This window comes from Gavialis gangeticus, unplaced genomic scaffold, assembly GCF_001723915.1.
Source record: "Gavialis gangeticus isolate Ggan-Ray unplaced genomic scaffold, GavGan_comp1, whole genome shotgun sequence".
Taxonomy (NCBI): Eukaryota; Metazoa; Chordata; order Crocodylia; family Gavialidae; genus Gavialis; species Gavialis gangeticus.
In genome coordinates this window covers 58,769,869-58,787,883 of record NW_017728993.1, presented here as the reverse complement: position 1 = coordinate 58,787,883, position 18,015 = coordinate 58,769,869, and the positions used below count along the sequence as shown (strand labels likewise).

The window sequence follows — 18,015 nt, the reverse complement described above, 5'->3', positions numbered from 1 at the left end:
AGGATGGGGTAAGAGACAGTGTCAAAGGCCTTCCTAAAGTCCAGGAAGACTACGTCCACTGTGACACCTGCATCCAACGCTTTTGTGACCTGGTCATAGAAAGCCACCAGGTTGGTCTGACAGGATCTGCCTCTAATGAACCCATGTTGATTGCCCTAAGCATAAACTCTCCTGCTGACCACTCGCAGATGTGCTCCTGGATAATTTCCTGGGGAAGAGCTTCCCCAGGACTGAGATAAGACTAACTGGCCTATAGTTTCCTGGGTCCTCCTTCCTCCCTTTTTTAAAAATGGGGACCACATTGGCCCTTTTCCAGTCCTCTGGCACCTCACCAGAGCACCACAAGTGCTCATAAAGCTGTGCCAGGTGTTCCACAATGATCTCTGCCAATTTCCTCAGCACCCTGGGATGGAGATCATCTGGACCTGCTGATTTGAACACATCCAGTCCCACCAGAAGTTCCCTGACTAGGTCCTCACTAACCCTGGGCCTGGCTGTGCCTCCCCTGAGTCCATCCGGAATCCCCGTGGGGGGATGTCCTGGGCCCTGCTCAGAAAAATGAAGGCAAAGAATTTGTTACCAACCACCATTTGTTTACCGTCTGGTGCTACCACCAGATTGCCAAGCATGTCCTGCAGGGGCCCCACATTACCCAGTGCCTTCTTTTCACTCCCTGTATATTTAAAAAAGGACTTCTTGTTATCTTTCATCCAGGTTGCTAGTCCCAGTTCTGTCTCCACATTAGCCTTCCTAACAGCCCCCCTGCCTTCCTAACAGCCCCCCTGCAGTCTCAAGCAATGGAGGTATAATTCTCCTTGGTGATGGCCCCTCCCTTCCATTGGGTGTACACCTCCTTTTTAGCTTTCAGACGTTCCTGAATGCCTTTAGTGAGCCATGGGGGCTCTTGAGCACTCTTGCTCCCTTTGACTCGCATTGCAACTGTCACCTTTTGGGCTCAGAGGATCATCTCCTTAAGGAACAACCACTCATTTTGGACTCCCAACTCCGCTCCCCTCCAGGACCTCAGTGCCTCCCCGACTAATCTCCTTAACTTATTGAAATTGGCCCTCCTGAAGTCAAGGGGGGCCTTACGCCCTGCGCTGGATGGTGAATTCCAGCAGGTGATGATCACTATTGCCCAGGTGGTCGAGAACCCGCAGTCCCCTCACCAGGTCATTGTCTGTGGCCAGGACCAGGTCCAGCAAAGCATTTTCCCTGGTGGGACTGTGCACCTCCTGGGTTAGGTGGAGGTCCTGTGTCTTGGCAAGGAACCTACGTGATCGGTCAGACATGGTTGACCGCTCCTCCCAGCAGATGTTCGGGTAGTTTAACTCACCCATGACAACCACATCCCTTGACTTAACTGCCTCCGCAAGCTGACTTGAGAATTCCCGGTCCAGCTCTTCTCCCTGGTTGGGTGGTCAATAGTAGACACCCACTGTTAAGTCCCTTTCCCCCCAACCCCCTTGTATTCTAACCAGAGCACTTCAGTGTGCCCCTCCTCTGACCCAGTGCTGTTTGTTGAGGACGTATATTGTTCTTTGACGTAGAGCGCCACACCCCCACTTTTCCTCCCCATTCTATCCCACCTGTACAGTCTGTAGCCCTTAATGTTTACCATCCAAATATGGGTTGAATCCCACTACGTTTTAGTGAGCCCCACTATGTCTGGGTTTGTGTTAGCTAGCAGGAGGGCAAGTTCCCCATACTATGAGCATTAGTGTAGAGGCATTTAAGGCCTCCTATGGGTGTATGCACCAACCCCTTGATCCCAGGACTATCCGGACCTCTGTCACTTACCTGGGTACTTCGTGTGCTTGTCACCTGTCTTGGCTGGGAAGTGTCGTCTTGTCCCCTGTGACCCCATCCCCTGGTGAAGCTAATTTAAAGCATGCTGTACGAGATCAGCCAACCTGGAAGAAAAGACACGCTTACCTTTAGGGGAGAGGTGAAGCCCATCCCACCTGAGCATGCCCCTGCGCAAAAATGTGGTACATTGTCAAGGAACCAGAGGCCTGCCTGGTGGCACCAACTCCGAAGCTGCCGGTTGACCACTCTGATGCAGGCCTTATGGCACTGTCCACATCTACTTAGCGGGAGAATAGAGGAGACTACTACCTGTGCCCCTGTCTCCCCGAGCCCCTGTCTCCCTGAGCTTGGCTCCCAGGGCCTCATAGTCCTTCATGATGTGGTCTGGACTGCTCCCTGCCGTGTCACTTGTTTCCACATGGATTGGGACCATGGGGTACTGGTCCGAGGGTCGAATGAGGTCCAGGATCATGCCTGTAACATCCTGAATCTGAGCCCCAGGCAGGCAGCAGACCTCACATGCCATGGGGTTGGGTTGGCAGATGGGACCCTCCATTACCCTCAGGATGGAGTCTCCAATGACGAGGACTCGGCGTTTCTTCCTCATGGTGTTCCATCCATGTTCAGACTGTGCCGCGTGTAGAGTGGCACCGTCCCCCCGAAGGGATTTTAAGTGTTCAGAAACTGGCTTACACCTGTAACAGAACATAAGTTCAATGCACATAAACCAGTTTCAAAATGGCTGAAACTGGTTTAAGATAAACCTAGTTGAATGTAGTATCAGACTTAACTGATTTGGGTCAAACTGGTATATGCAATGTCTGTACCAGACCCCTTCCTGGTTAAGTTAAACCAGAGTCCTGCAGCATCCCAGATGCTTGCAGCTCCGGGCTGTGCTCTTTGTTCCAGAGAACAGGGCTGGCCCTGCCCCTCTGTTCCCGAGCCAGAGCTCCGACAGAGACTGCAGGCACAGCAGGGTCTGCCAGGCTTCCCCCTGCCCCTCCCCACCTCACTGCTCAAGCAGGGATCCCTTCTCTCCCATCTCCCACAGCACGGACCCCAGGCCCACGAACCCTAGGCATGTGGTATGCTAGCTAATGCTGAGAACTGTCTGTGTGTGCGCGTCTCCAATTTCACTGGGACAGGCAGACAGCAGAGTGTCCAATTAGGGCTTTTGGAGCTAATCAATAGGTCAGCTGGTAATGTCCCTTCATTCCTTCCTTGGAAAAACCTGTTTAAGAAGAGCTTAAACTAATGAGAGAGGCTTTTGTTTTGTTGATGGGCTGATAAACACTGATAAACTCTGCTGGTTTGCTTTCCTGTCAGTTTGCTGCAGACAGTATAAAGAAGCATGGAGAGGGAGATTGAAAAGTTCCATATCATCAACAGAAGCAAGCACTACATCCCACCCCCTTTGCCTCTGAGTGCTAGTCTGGGGCTTAGGTCTTGCAACACCCTTGCCCCTTGAGCAACAAGCAGTGGAAAAGCCAGTCAGACTTCCCTTATCAGAGCATCCTGCTGGGGCCTGGCCATGTTCCCCCTCATCTCAGCATTGTTGAAGGGAAGGGAGGACTGCTCTAGCATCCCCACCCTGGCTTTTAGCCTGAGCCACTGCAAGCATGTGCCTGCATTTCTTCAGCCCAGAGGGGATGTCTGTACAAATCAGTTCAGCCTAGCTAGGTTAGACTAACCTGAAAAGATTGAATCAATTCAGGCTCAGGCTTTTTGAATGTCTGTTCCTAGCCCTACAGATGTTGTTAGGGCTACAGGGTCATGCCCCTGTTGCTCCCAGGAATTTAGGGGCCTGATCCTGTGAGAAAATGGCTCTGGGTACTGTGCCCCAACTTGGGACACATGTCTACAAGTGGGGGAAACCTCCTGCTTGCAGACATGTCCCTCAGCACATACATGCAAGTGCAGAAGGGGGGCTCCCATAGGGGTTCTTCTGTCTACGCTTGCAGACCGTGCCCCGACCCAGGGCACAGCAGTGAGAAATGCATGCCCAGTTTTTTGCTGCCTCCCACCAGGTCAGGGGGCAGTCTGTAAGCACAGAAAGAGGAACCCCTGTGATACTGATTCCCTTCTATCATACCCCTGTGATACTACATGAACTCCCCTATGGGAGTTCTCCTCTCCATACTTGCAGGCAGGCACACCAGGAATCCCCTACAGGGGATTTCTGTGTTGCACATATCATGCTGCAGCTCATTTTGGGAAATGGCACCTGGGGCTGTTGTCTCACAGGATTGGGCCCCTGAAGTCCTGGGAGCTCCTGCCTGGGGCAGTTGGAGAGTGCAGGCAGCTATGGGCTGCCTACACTTCCTTACCATAAGTGAACAGACATCTTACACAAAAAGGTGGCACAAATTATGACTAGGGTTATCATCATCACAGAAGTTAGATACTTGACACAACAAAGGGCAAAGATGTCTGTTTCCTTGAGTTCTGTGCTGCCATCATTTTTTTTTCTTGTGGCACAAAGGCAGTGTTTGTTTGCAGCCTTACAGGTAGGGTTTTCATCAATGTCCTGCATCCTGTGACACTGGTACCAGGAGGCTTGGAAACCGTCATAGATGGTATACAGAATTCAGCAGCTCCATGTAGAGTTGCTGTAAGTCTGGCAAAAAATAACAGGCTCTCAGCCAGGATCTTGGGCTTAAGGAAGCAGCTAGCTTTCCCTAGAATTTAGTCCCTCTTAGGTATTGTGGGATGAATATTTGGCAGGGCCTTAGATTGAGGCATCTCATTGATGCCATCATAGGATCTGAGTGCCTCTCATCTGCAGATCTCACACTGTTTGGCAAAGATGGGGAAATGGAAACACAGATAGGGAAATGATTTACTCAAGGCTCCACAGCAGGTCAGTGGGGAACAGAACCCAGATCTTTATTTACTTATCCCACTGCCTCTCTGCTATCCATTTGGACACATGCCTATGACTGAGCTGAGTAGCTTGTAAGCATTATTACTTGAAGGGCACATTGGGAAGATCCCAAGTGCTAGTGCTCAGAATTATGTGTCACGGGATTAAATATGCACAAAAATGAGCATGTGTTGGGGCTCTTGGGGGCTCATTTTGAGCCTTGCCTGCTGCACTAAATCTGAGAAGAGGACAGGCAACATGTTCAAAGGGCTGGGAAAGATGTGACTGATTGCTGGAGAACAGGTGATGAGGGAGAAAAGGACTGAAAACCTCCAAGCGCTAAAAGAGGGTGTGGGGATAGGAATTACATTGCACTAACAATGCAGTAGGCTAAAAATGTTCTAGTTAGAGATGCAGAGAGATGCTTCCGGCTGCACTGAGCTTGTTATATCTCCTTTGTGTACAGCTGGTGAGGGTCACATGATGTGGTTGAGCTGCTGTGGACAAAATACAGGATCTTAGTGCACACATTCAGGTGTGGTCAGGTGCAGCATGATGCTCATACAGATAGTGTGGTCAGAAAGGTGGCAGCTGGGACAGTCTCTGTCTGCTGTATAGTCTATCTCCTCTCCTGGGAGATGGACCATGAGAGCTGGACCATGAGAGTTGTTAACAGATTTTGTGGAGCAGATGATTGAGCCTGTGGAATACCTGGGGAAGGGCAGTGCCAGAGACAGCAGATCAGAGTTGCTATCTGCCAGGAAGAATGTCACATGCTGGTGAGTGACTGCTGCTTAGGTAAACAGACTACACTTGATGATGTCCTGAATCCTCAGCCAGACTGAAATGTTTAATATAAGACAACAGATGCTGCTTCATAACATCCTCCAGTTCAACAAAGATGTGACTATTACAAGTGGGCTATAATGCTGTTCTCTACATGAGAAGATCTCAAGGCATTTTACCCAATGAATATCTTAATCTCCATTTTGCAGAAGGAAAATGGAGCCATGGCAGTTAAGTGACTTGCCCAAAGTCATCCAGCAGGTCACATTTCCTGACTTACAGTGGAACTCTCTTTCTTCTGGCTGACACTGCCTCCTTAATAGTCTTTGCCTGTACAATAAAGCACCAGGGCAAAGACCTGAGAAGCAAAGTAATTTTCCAGAGATGCACATCCTGGCAAGTCTTATTACTGTTAATAAATGGAGCTGTAAATAGAAATCAGGATACAAGACCTAGGCATTATTGCCATGGCTTTAGGAAGCACTGGGTGCTGAAGTCTGAATTAAATTTAAAATAGAAGTCTTAACTCTTTGTCTAAGTCACAGAACAGCCTGTGGCATTTTAAAAGGTTGAATGTCAGCTCTGGTGTCCTGCCCAAATTCCAGTCTGGAGTAATTACATTTAGCTTCCTAAAATTCCACCTGTAGCTTCCTTTTCATTTTTGGATGTCCCCATCACTGTATTTGGCAGTAGTTGTGAACATTATGACTTGTGGCCACTGCAAAATAAGGTCACATGGAACATAAAAAATGGCCTGAGAGCTTTGCTGGGAGATCAAAGCAGGATGTTGCAGAGTCAGCATGGGAATCTGCAGACCCTCATCCAACTTGTAGTTCTGTCCTAGACTTCCTGTGTGGCCTGCCTGGGACAAGCCACAATTTTCTGTATACCACAGTTCTCCATCTGTAAAATGGGTGTAATACTCCCCTTCCTCAAATGAAGTTGCAAGGCTCAAACCTTTCACTGTTTATGAGGAACACAGATATTCATCATCATGATCATGAGGCCCATATAAATTAGGGGTGTCTTGAGAGGAAGGTTGCTGCCTTAGGTGTCTTATTGCCAATGCTGTACTACTAGTGCTTTTATTCACGCGGGAGAAGAATGTCTGTATATTTCACTCAGATTTTGTATTGCAACATGCACAAATGGTCACCAAAAGTCCACTGGATGGAGGGGGAAGTGAATTACAGAGCTAAGAAGTTGCCTCTAGAATGTGCACACCTTAGCTCAGTGGTTCTCAACTGGGGTGCTATGAAACCCCCTTATTAGTGCTGCAATTCAGATGCTGACACTGTGGCTAGGTCAAACTGCCCCACATACACAGCTGTGGCACACGTACACTCTTCCTGCATTAGGGTTACCTGCTGATCCTAAAGCAGGTAGGAGAGCCAGCTTGGGCTGCAGCCCTTTCTGGTCCACTTCCTGCACCCTCAGCTCCTCCCAGAAACAGAGGCACTTGGGACAGTTCTACCTGCCCTGCATGCCTGTGTTTCTGGGGGAAGCCATGCCGGGTTGGACTGGGAAGAACTGCAGCACAAGCCAGGTCTCCTGCCTGCTTTAGGCTGATCAGGGAGACATAATGCCAGAGGAGCACATGAATGTGCTGCAGCCCTTTCCCATCTGGCTGTGCACAAGACATGTGAGACGGTTTTACCTGATGGCAGCAACACACAGTTGAGAATCACTGAGGTAAAGCTGAGGCACAAAAACAGTGGTTCTCAACCAGGGGTGATGCCACATACAAAAATACGGTGGAGGGCTGCCCTGACTGAAAAGGAGGAGAACCACTGAGCTAGTTTCCCGATATTTACTTTTTACTATTATAGCTAAGTGGGTTTGAGTTAAAAATATAGGCAGGTCTTTCCTGCTGGAAGTCAGGACAGTGTTGGAGAGAAATAGGTCAAAGTTTTCAAGTTATGGGGTGCCTTAACTTTTGGGGACTCCAACACAAGATACTTTAAAGGGGTCTTGCTCTAAGGGGTGAGTGCTCACCACTTTCTGATGATCAGGATCTGGTAAATTGTGCTGCCCAAAAATGAAGGCATCCACAGTCCAGTAGTCACTCTAAGACACAAAGGCCTAAACCAGTAAGGGCTGTGTAATTCCAGTTAGTGAGTTAGAAGTAAACTAATAACAGCTGCAGAGCACAGGTGTAACAAGCTCCCTGCAGCAAACGCACAAGGAGACAGCTGTACTCACACAAGCTCAGGCTCTAGAATAGTCTGTGTGGTAGCTCACACACACAGGCTTCCTCACCCTATACAGCCTGCAGGTAATAGCATGCACAGTACAGATGCAGTTGTTTGAAGAATGGAGCATGACACATCTGTGGTATGTGAATCTTCTTCTGACAAGGTCAACCCTGCTATGTTTCATGCTCCTGCCTTCCCTTAAGGAGTGCCAGCATGAAAGGGTTAACTTCAGGCCTTCTGAAGTGACTGAGCTGATTATTTTAAGCATGGATTATGGCAATAGCCAATAGGGAAAGCCAGTGTTTTGAGTGAGGTTTGTGCCTGGAATAGTCTGTGAATCTCAGTCAGAGGGGTGGGAGAGATTGCAAGGGAGGGGAGCAGGGCAGAGGTGGAGGAGAGTGTTGTACACTAAGATGATTTCAGTTGAGAGAGAGTGGATTTTCTCCAGGAGTCTGAGGAATGTGTGTAGCAGGTCAGGTAGAATCATATGGGACAAACTGTCCTTAATATAGCAGCATTGTGGGTGAGAAGGGACAAAAATGCTGCCAGCCCTGTCACTGGAAAAATATTGCAAGTTTATACCCTTGGGGACTGTGTGGAAGGGGTTACAGTAGGGACCTGCCAGGGAGAAATGTGAGCTGTACTGCAGATCTGATTGCACTGTGACACCTGCAGCCAGGGAGGCAGGCTGTGCTGCAGATCCTCTTGCAATGGAGATTACAGTGCAGTCTCTGGCAGTGAGGAATGAGGGCTGTGCTGTAGAGCTGATAATGTTGGGAGATGATAATTTAGGCTCCATAGGGTCTGAGTCTTGTAGGCCCTCTTAAATGCAGGAAACAATTGTCTCACTCCTAGTAGGTATAGACTGATTTTTCTGCGAAAGGCATCTGCAGTATAGTGCTACATGTATTACACAGAGGTCCTATTATGCTGAGGTGCTTGGTTCCTGAGGATGTGAGGGACATCAGTGACTAGTGAAGTGTGTGAGTTCTCTTTAGTGGGTATAGGTTCATAGTGAGCTATGTCTGCTTTTCAAAGCTGGGTAGATCCTTTTCCATGACCCAGATGAGGGCTTTTGAGAGAAACCCTGAAGAATTCTGGGAAGGTATTAGCAGGTGACTGATGATGCTGTGTACTTGGAACAATCCTGATAGCTTTTTTACTTTAGTATTGAGTTTAGCATGTCTGCTGAGGGTACCACTAATGTGCGGCACTATGATGCATCAGAATATGGACGACTAAAGACTCTACCGCTTGCTTGGGACTGGTGTTACCATCAGTTTCAATCATGCTTAGATCACTCCAGGTCATGCCTAGAAAACTTGTAGTCCCTATCAGCCATGTCTACATTGTCTTTTTTTCCAAGTCCAGAACTGCCACTAAAAACGAAACCCTGCTCATTTGCTCCTCTGCACACACCCAAGCCTGGTAATTAGGCAGAAAAAATGGCATAACAAGGTCCTGAGCTTGTGCCCAAAGCAACTCTTAGGTTCTCTGTCTTTCTTCCCACCCCCACTCCTCTGTGCTAAACAACCAAGTTTTAAAAGACGGGGAACACACCCAGCCATACTGGGTACGCATTCTTAGTTCAAGAGCCTGAGTTGCTGTGATTCATGAGGAGAGGCATATCTTGGTTGGGTTGGGGCCGGACCCAAACCATATAGGGCTTTATAGATCAAATTGTTTTGAACTGGGGTTGTGTGTCCCCAGGAATACAGGAATAGGTTGCTTCCCCTCACCACAGCTCTGCCAATGCATTTTCCCCTCAGCAGTGTTAATTAGCTGTCCTGGGCACAGCTAAGTGGCCATACTGCTCCAGTTTACTCAGCAGCTAATTATGTCCTGACCTGGCCAACATTCCTGCACCACTAGGAGAGGGCCTGCTGTATCCTCGCAGCAGATGAAGCAGGACCAAGGCACCCTGTGTAGCGGTTTAGTACCAGGTCCTTACTTTTTACTAGATACCCATATTGATGGCACCAGTGGAATAGATGGATTGTGTTTAACTTTGTATGTAAAAGAAAACCAACATTTGACGGAGTGGGGGGAGGGAAGGTGTAAGTCAGGAACAAAAAGAAGTTATAAGTAGCAGCTTATCTGAACAAAAATTCATAACCTGGTTTCAAGGCCTGGGAACAAAAATTCACAACTTTTTACTGGGCACTGAACACCATGGACCAAACAAATAACATCATGTTTAACTGGTATCTCTTCTAATCCTTTTTGTACTCTATAGGTAATAATGCCCCTTTTCCCTTTTGAATGGGCTTGTTCTTTTGTATAATGGGTTATTAATTTAGCTGTATTTCTCGTGTTTTGAAGCTACTTTTTTGTATATATGTGGACTTAAACAGAAACTGTTGTTTTGTCAGGTATTTAGCTTAGGCTGTATCTGCTTCTTTCCTAGACCTGAGCCAAGGTCATTTTGTATTTGAAAGCTTGCCTTAACATTTTTCTCCATAATCTGTTTAACCTGAAACACACTGTTAAATAGCCACCAGGGAGATCAGCAAAAATCACCTAGTAGAAGTTATCCTTTAACAGAAAGTAAACAGTGGGACCCTTGAGTACCAATTTAGAGTGATCATTGTAGGAGTGTGCTGCCTATAATAGATGGGCTCCTTTGTCCAGGTTTTTTGGAGGTATAGCCTTTACCTTTCTGAAGCTCTTGGGAGCTGCTGTGTCCAGTTGTAAGCCAGGTTCATGAATAATCAGATCCTTCCATCTCTTGTCCCTGGACAGGTCTAGTGCTAGCATTTTTGGAAGCAAGGTGTTATCTCTGTCTTGTGAGAGTGCTGTCATCCTATCTGAATGTCAGACTCTGCCCCCTAGTGCCAGCTGTCAGCACTGCAGGGCATCTGAGAATGGACTGTGTTTTTCCAGTCAGTGTCGTCACTGTTAAACCACTTCTAATCCTTGTTATTTTTTTTTCTAATTCCTTTCCCCCCTCCCCCCCCTTTGCTCCCCTGGCTGCAGGGCCTTTGTTCCTAGTCAGGAGCTTGAACTGAGCCCCAGGCATGAGCAGGCCAAGCAGCTGCTGCAGAGAGCCCGCATGAAGGCTAGGACAAGCCCTCTCCGAGCCAGCCATGACATCCTTCCTGCTGTTACCCAGGACAGGCGGTAAGTGCAAATGCTTCAGATGTCAATCACAGTTCTTTAGAGTACAGGGAAGAGGAGAGACCTGCTTTGCTGTCTAGTCTCTCTGCTTGTTTCCTCTGCTACCCCTTTTTACTAAGGTTCTTCAGAACATACACGCATTGTGTATAGAAGCAGAAATAGACATGTTATATATACATGCACACTCTCTCATGATACAACCATGATACAAATATGTTACACACTGTGCAACCCGTTGCACCACATAAACAAGTATCACATGCATAAGAGATGCCCATTACATCTTCACTTATGCTTACTATATAGATGTGTACAGTACATCATATACAATTGTTCACTATAGGATATCTGAACCGTGTTTTATTTTGTTTTTATCACAACAGAGAGCCACTAATGGCAGATTCTTGTTTCACTGGGATACTTTAATTTCTGAAACAATACATAATGTTCTCCCTAGAATAAAATAAATCCGTAGCTGCAGAGAGGGAAAAAAATCACCCTTGCAACAAATTCACCCCAAATGTATATATTTGTGTGCATTGTTTATATTCAAAATCTTAAGTAGCTTGGGTTTTGAAGTGTCTGAAAAATAATGGTGTACCTTAGACTGAGTGAAACATAACACTAGTTGAATTATTGTAACAGCATGATAGAGGGTGGAAGATAATACTATAGCCTCTAAATATTTTAGTAGACAAAAATCAAGAATAAATAAAGGGAGGGAAGCTGGGGATGGAAGAGCAGACTGGAAAAGCATGACACTTTTTTTTTTTTAACTCTACGGCTTGTAAACAGAGGATTATTGTGGTTGTGTTAGAGTTCAAACGGGTATTTTTAGACTGGCAAGATAAACAATTCTTACACACATGCACATGCAAATGAGCTGCAGGGAGGAATTATTGCTTGCACAGTTAATGTAGCTAACCCCTGTGCTATGAAAACATATTAGCACTAAAGAAATCCAAGCTGTGCTTATACTGCCTCCTTGCCCACCCTGAGGCTGCCACTGGGTATCAAGCTCCACCTATTGTCTCCTGCTCCACCTGTGACTGAGCCTGGATATTTAGGTGGAATAGATGGCCTAGAGGGGTCTTAAGTACATGCCTCAGAAGGCACAAGGCAGAGAGCCCAAGAATGGTAGAGAAATGTGCTCAGAACCTCTCTGAACTGTCTGCTGTGTTTAAGTGCTGGGCTCACGTGTGAGCAGACTGGGAATGAATGGAAAACCTTGTTTCTGGTGGTGTTCCCAGACACGGTAAGGAGGTGGTACAGATGTGACTCCTGATTCCTGACAAAGAAGGCAGCTTTGAATCTCTCTCTCCCTACTTCAGTCTGAGATCCATCTTTTTTGAAAGTGCCTGAGCCCTATCAGTACTGGAAACCCACCCACTTTCCTGCTTGAATATCTTTATTGTTCAAAGGTTGATGTCTGAGCCCCCATTCTTCCGGCTGAGGGAGTCTGGCAACATCTCTCAGGAGAGAGGTGTGGGGGGTTGCTGTTGATTTGTCAACAGCAGCCCCTGGGGGGCCTAGTATGGTGTGTCTCCACTACTACTGTCCTTCTCTAGGCCAGCAGAGCCTAGATCAGAACATGAAAGCAAACACCTGTGTCTTTCATGTGACTATCCAGCTCTATCCCTGGGATACCCCTTACTGTGTCATCCACTTATAGGGAACAGGCTATTTTTCTTTCCTCAGTACAGGTTTCTTAACTTATCTGAACAGCAATTGGATTGAATTTCCTCCCCTTATGCCTCTAATACCAGACGCACTGAATTGTCCTCCTGACCCTTTCTGGCAAATGAGGGTAATTGGTTCCATAAAGGGGTGACGTAATGTTGGATGTAGCTGGCTTTGGAGAGGGGAGGGAAATTGGGTGTGGGGGAGCGGATTCTGACCCTGTGGCTCAGGGTTCAGGTAGATGGGCAGAAGTCCAATCAGCAAAGGGGTGCCATTTGCCTGTAGTGCTTTACCATGGCAAGCACATTAATGCATGAGAAGACGGGGGATGAGTAGCTGGTCATGACTCCTTAACTACTGTCTGGCTGTCTTTATGCTAGGGATGCTGGCAGAACCTCTGCTCCAGACCTGAGGAAAAGCTTGGCTCTGAAAGGTGGAGACACTCACATCAGTGGGAACCTAAGTGACTCCTCCAGTGGGGAGTCCAGTTGTGGACAGCGCAGAAAGCGAGGTCCTTCCCCATCCCGGGTGCGTTTTGAGGATGAGTCTGTCCGGGATGCTGAGGTGCGCTACTTGGAGAGGTTGCAGCTGCGCCAGAAACGCGTTCTGGATTCAGTCCTTTTATCCCTGGGCCAGAGCCCACTGGTCTCCAAACCAGACCTTTCTGATTACATCAACGGGGACCTGCATCGCAAAGAGAATGGGGTCAGCAAAGCCTTCAGAGAGCAGCAAAAACATGGGCAGACTGCAGGGCCATCTATACACGTGGGAAGTCCTGAGAAGGCCAGGCCTTCTGTGGTTAGCGCAGAGGGGAAGTGCACAGCCTGTGGCTCCTACCTTGGCAGCTCAGCAACCAATCTGGCTGTGGCCACTGAGGTCAACCGGACAGTTAATGACTTGTCTGAGGTCAACAGCCTAACTCAGAAAAACAAAAATATTGGTAACTTGGCCGAAAGCGGGGAGCTGGGCACTTCCCAGCAGGAGCCCAAAGCCAGGACTTTGGGCCCCGGGGGGTCTCCAGTCTGGATTCTTCCTTCCCGGCAACATATTCATACGGAGAGAATCAGGGAGACATACATTGGGGATGTCACTTACATAGATGATGTGGATTCTGCTCTAGACAGTACTGACACATCTGACAGCTGCAAGACTGACAGTGAAGAGGCTGGGCCAGGAAGCCCCCGCTCAGAGGGGTACTCAGAAACAAGAAGCCGCTGTCACAGTGGCACCAAAACTTCTAGGGGAAATGGCACTCCAGGGAAGGGAGCAAGAGGCAGGAAGGTAGAGCAGGAAAAATGCAAGATGGATGGCAGTGGAGGGGGTGGTGCCTTGGATGACTCGCTTGGTTCTAGCAGAATGGTGCTCAGGAGGGATACAAATGGAGATAGGACCCCCAGCTTGAAGGGCTCCTTGGTGCTAAAAGAGAATCCTGGGCTAAGGCCAACAGCCAATGGGGTAGAAGCATTTTCTAAATGTGAACACCCCCCAGCTCCACCACAGCTAGTTGGAAAGAACAGTGGCCAAGAGGACACAATGTTTGCCCCAGCACAGCAAAGAAAGCTTCACCTTTCACCTCCCACACCGCATCAGCTGTCAGCATTGCCAGCACCCAAGGCAGATGATGAATTCTCAGGAAACAGAGAATCAGAGGAGAGCTTAATCCCCTCCCATCCACCAACTGCCAGCATAAGCCAAAGTAGTAGGATAAGAGTCAACCCCCAACAAGCAAAGCAAGGGGTTCTTAATTACAGCTTGGCAGCTCACATCCCCACTCCCCCTTCCACAAAGAAAGCTTCCACCCCTATGCCTTACAGGAAGGCTGTCTTGACAGGCAGCTACAGGTTGACAAACCAAGAAACTGGGTGCCTGGACCAGACCAATAAATCAGTGACTTGTTCCACTTCCCCTCCCAGTAATTTTCAGCACAAATGTGAGTTCATGCTGGAGGAGCAGAAGGACCAGCTGAATCCAAAGGGGCTTTCTAAGAGCAAATGCCAAGCCTTGTCTGCCAACAACTGCAACAACACACAGGCCAAACATCAGCAGAGTGGCTTGGATGAGAGCCATGGACAACATGAGCAGAGTGACCAGAAAGTGTCTGGTTCTTTGGGAGAAACTAAAGGTAAGAGGGTTTTATTACTATTGTCCTCATTGATGTGACCATGCTGGTTTCCCATCTGGCTCGAAATGTGATGCAGAGAGAGGCTGCTCTAAAGCCCTATATGATTTGAATGCAGGCTCCCTCCCTGCATGCAATCAGGACAGGTGAGCAAGCTCTCCTGCTCTTACTGGCAGTCCTTAGATCTGAAAAGCCTTGCAGAGGGCAGCGGAGGAGGTTGTATGTGTTGGAAGCAGTGCTTGACCTCTCTCTGGCAGCACACCGGATTCTGAGTCTGCCGGGCATCAGGATATGACTATACGTTTACTGCACTGTCAGCTAAGATACCTGAGGTTTTCCATCAGGTGGATCAGGCTGGTTAATAGGGAAATGATGATGATATAACTGCCTAGTAGCGGCAGGACTGTGGCAGTGGCAATGAGGTGCAGCATACATATTAAATAATGTGAAGGAACAGAGATGTGTTACCATCATTAGAGGTACAGAGAGCCCTTGTAAGTGGTTGAGTCCCACATGCAGAGCATGCCATCTAATGAACAGCTACGGTCCAGCCAGCTGAAATGGGGGCCACCCAGTACAAAACAGAACTGCTTTCTGGGTTGAGTAGCTGGAGAGAGGCCAGGTCCTCAAAGCCTAAAAAATATCAGGTGAGATTCCAGCAGCTCCATTTCAGTATGGATTTAAAAAAGGTAATGAAAATCAAAAACGCTCAGAGGAAGCTGAGTGAAGCTATGTGAAGGCTGCATTCCGGCAAGCAGGCAGATTGGCCTTCCTTCCAAGCCGGTTTATAAAAAAAAGTGAGCAGGCACCCATCTGATTGTGTCACTGTCATGGTAGGTTTGTCATCAGGGACTGATCCCTCTGCTGCTCCCAGCACCATTGGCTCAGCTGTCGTCACCTTCTCCCTGGCATCCAAGGAGCTGGACTGTGCCCACACCACTCAGTTACCTGATCAGAAAGCTGTAGGGCCCAGGTTGCAGAAGGCAAAGCAGCTTGTGGAAGGGAGCATAACACCATGGTGAGTAACTCTACAGTTAGTTAACGGGCTTGGGCTGGGGCTGCAGAGGGAGATGCTGGTCATTGGGTTGAGTCCTGCCTCTGTAAGCTGAATGTCTCCTTCCTCTGCCACCATATGGTTTGATCAAGCACGTAACAACCATGCAGGCCTGGGGACGGCCTTTGATTGTATCTGTCCTACAAAGCCATGAGATGGTAAATGAAATGGAGAGATTAGTAGTGGCTGGCTCAACCTGTTGGTGGGCACTCACGCCACAGAGATCTCAATAGGACTAAGGCACACTAGTCAGCTAGGATGAGGAGCTATGTGTAAGTGAATCCTTTCCAGCCTGGAGGGCTGGCTTAGAGGTGCATGGGGCTGGCTGTTTGCACGTTCTGCAACCCTTGTTCCAGGCCCCTCTCCTTTTCTCTGGTTCTTGATGCCCCCATTCATAGCTAGCTACGATAGCAGTGCAGCACCACTCCTCAGCTGGCTGGTACTGCAGCTGCCTTGCTGGAGTCAGCCTACCAGCATTAAGTCTTCCCCTGCTGCTACTGCTTCTCCATAACCCCCTTCTTGCCAACTCTGCATAGCATATCTGCTTGCTGCACAGCTGACTAGGAATGATCCTTTCCCCATTCCAATGCCCCCAAAATGCTGCTGTGGCCATTGTTCAGGACATTTCTTAGCTGCTATTAATTTCCTGCTTCCTGTCTGCACCCCTGAATATAAAAAGAGTGCATCAGTGGAGGCATGAAGGGGTTAATTGTATTTGTTTCTGAACCATGTTCTCTCTTTTAGCCCCAAATGACACTTAGTTCAGTGGAGCTTTAATGTGCCAGTCCCTGTGCTGGGATTGCATTTTCTGTAAATAAACTAATTTCTTTGCGTGCGTCAAAGAAATGAACTCCCTGGTTGCTTCAATCCTCTTTTGCTTTGTTTTTCCACACTCTGTCCCCTGCAGATTGATTTGAAATACTTATCCAGTAGCTTAAATAAAGACTGGTGTTGCTCATTCAGGTCTTGGAGGTTTACCTGTGTCTATGGTATCTTTCTACTGTGTGAACAGCCATCCCCTATGTGGGAGAGGAACCCAGAGCCAAACTAGAATGGTCCCTTGTAGCAAATGCAATTTAAGGGTAGACTGCAGAGGCTGTATGACTCCTCATCCATTCCTGCCTGTCACTGGAAAACTTCAGGCTCTTGTGAATATTCTGATCATCTCCCTCAAAATGTTTAGTTGGTTGCACATTAAAGCCAGGTGCTAGGAGGAACATGTAGTGGGTGTACTACGCACAGGGATGAGCAATTCAAATCACTTTCACAGTAATGTCGTTGGAGACCCTTGGTGCTGGTGACACAGCAGGGAGACAAATGCTGTAGAGAGGGCTAATTCTGACCTACCTTTGCAAAGCATGCTGACATCTCTGGGTGAAAGGTGCCATAATAAATGCTAAGATGCAGTTTTGTTATAGCCAGAATTGGCAGAGGTGCTTGTTATGGTTGCCTGACACCTCCCATTTTAAGTACTGTGCCTGTTTTTAGTTGCTTATAACTTTGCCAAACTGTGTCCACTTGGACTTAAATTTCCCATCGCAGGTATCTGCAGCAGGCTGAAAATTTTTTGGAAATTTTCAGCCAAAGTGCTTTAGCTGTTTCTGAGAATCAGGCTAGAGAAAAATACATGGTTTTGCCAAGTTTAATCAATAATTCTGTTGAGAAGCACTAGCGCCCCGGGCTTTGGAGCTGTGACTTGACATTTGGCAGGAGGCTTGGATTTGGTATGACAGGTGTGCCTTGTGCTACTTCTGTGAAACTCTACCCACATTTGACTAGAACAGGGGCGGGCAATTTTGGGCAGAGGGCCACTTACCAAGTTGTGGCAAGCTGTCGAGGGCCCCATGGGTAGCTCTGCGCCTTGACAGGTGCTCCGCCCCCTGGTCACCATCTTGGGACCTATGTCCCAAGGCCAGCACCAGTGGGGCCCAGAGCAGGGCGCAGGCTGGCAGGGGTCTGTGCAACCGGGCTGGGCTGCACCAGCAGGGAGAGGGGAGAGCTGGCCTGGCTACATAAAGCCCCTGCCAGCCAGGGCCCTGTACCCCTGCCGCCCTGCTCTGGGCCCTGCTGGCGCTGGCCTTGGGACATGGGTGCAGGCCCTGCTCCTGCATCCGCTCACACCCAGTGCCCCCCCAGACCCATGGTACAGGCAGGGGGAAGCATGCAGCCCCGACCCCTGCTCACCAGCAGGGAAGTAGCTGGTGCAGAGTGTGGGGAAAAGCGGCCCCTCACCTGCCCCGTGGCCTGCACTCCCTGCTGCAGCTGTTCAGTGGCTGCGACACGGGGCGCTGGGCACAGGGTAGGGGCCGCTATTCCCCCTCTGCGCTCAGCACCAGCTTGTAACTCGCCCCTGCTGCCAGCCTGGGTCCCGCACTGGCTCTGGGCTCACCCA

General features: G+C 48.6%; 1 protein-coding gene across 5 annotated transcripts in view; it reads left to right on the top strand.

Moving 5' to 3' along the window:
* Positions 1-18,015, top strand: part of KIAA1614 (KIAA1614 ortholog) — a 75,928-nt gene that overhangs the window by 36,879 nt on the left and 21,034 nt on the right. For all 5 annotated transcript variants that reach the window (XM_019501777.1, XM_019501778.1, XM_019501776.1 and 2 more), the window contains exons 4-6: positions 10,630-10,773; positions 12,831-14,572; positions 15,407-15,587. In XM_019501777.1, coding sequence (XP_019357322.1) covers positions 10,630-10,773; positions 12,831-14,572; positions 15,407-15,587 — 2,067 coding nt within the window. The remainder of the gene's footprint in view (positions 1-10,629; positions 10,774-12,830; positions 14,573-15,406; positions 15,588-18,015) is intronic.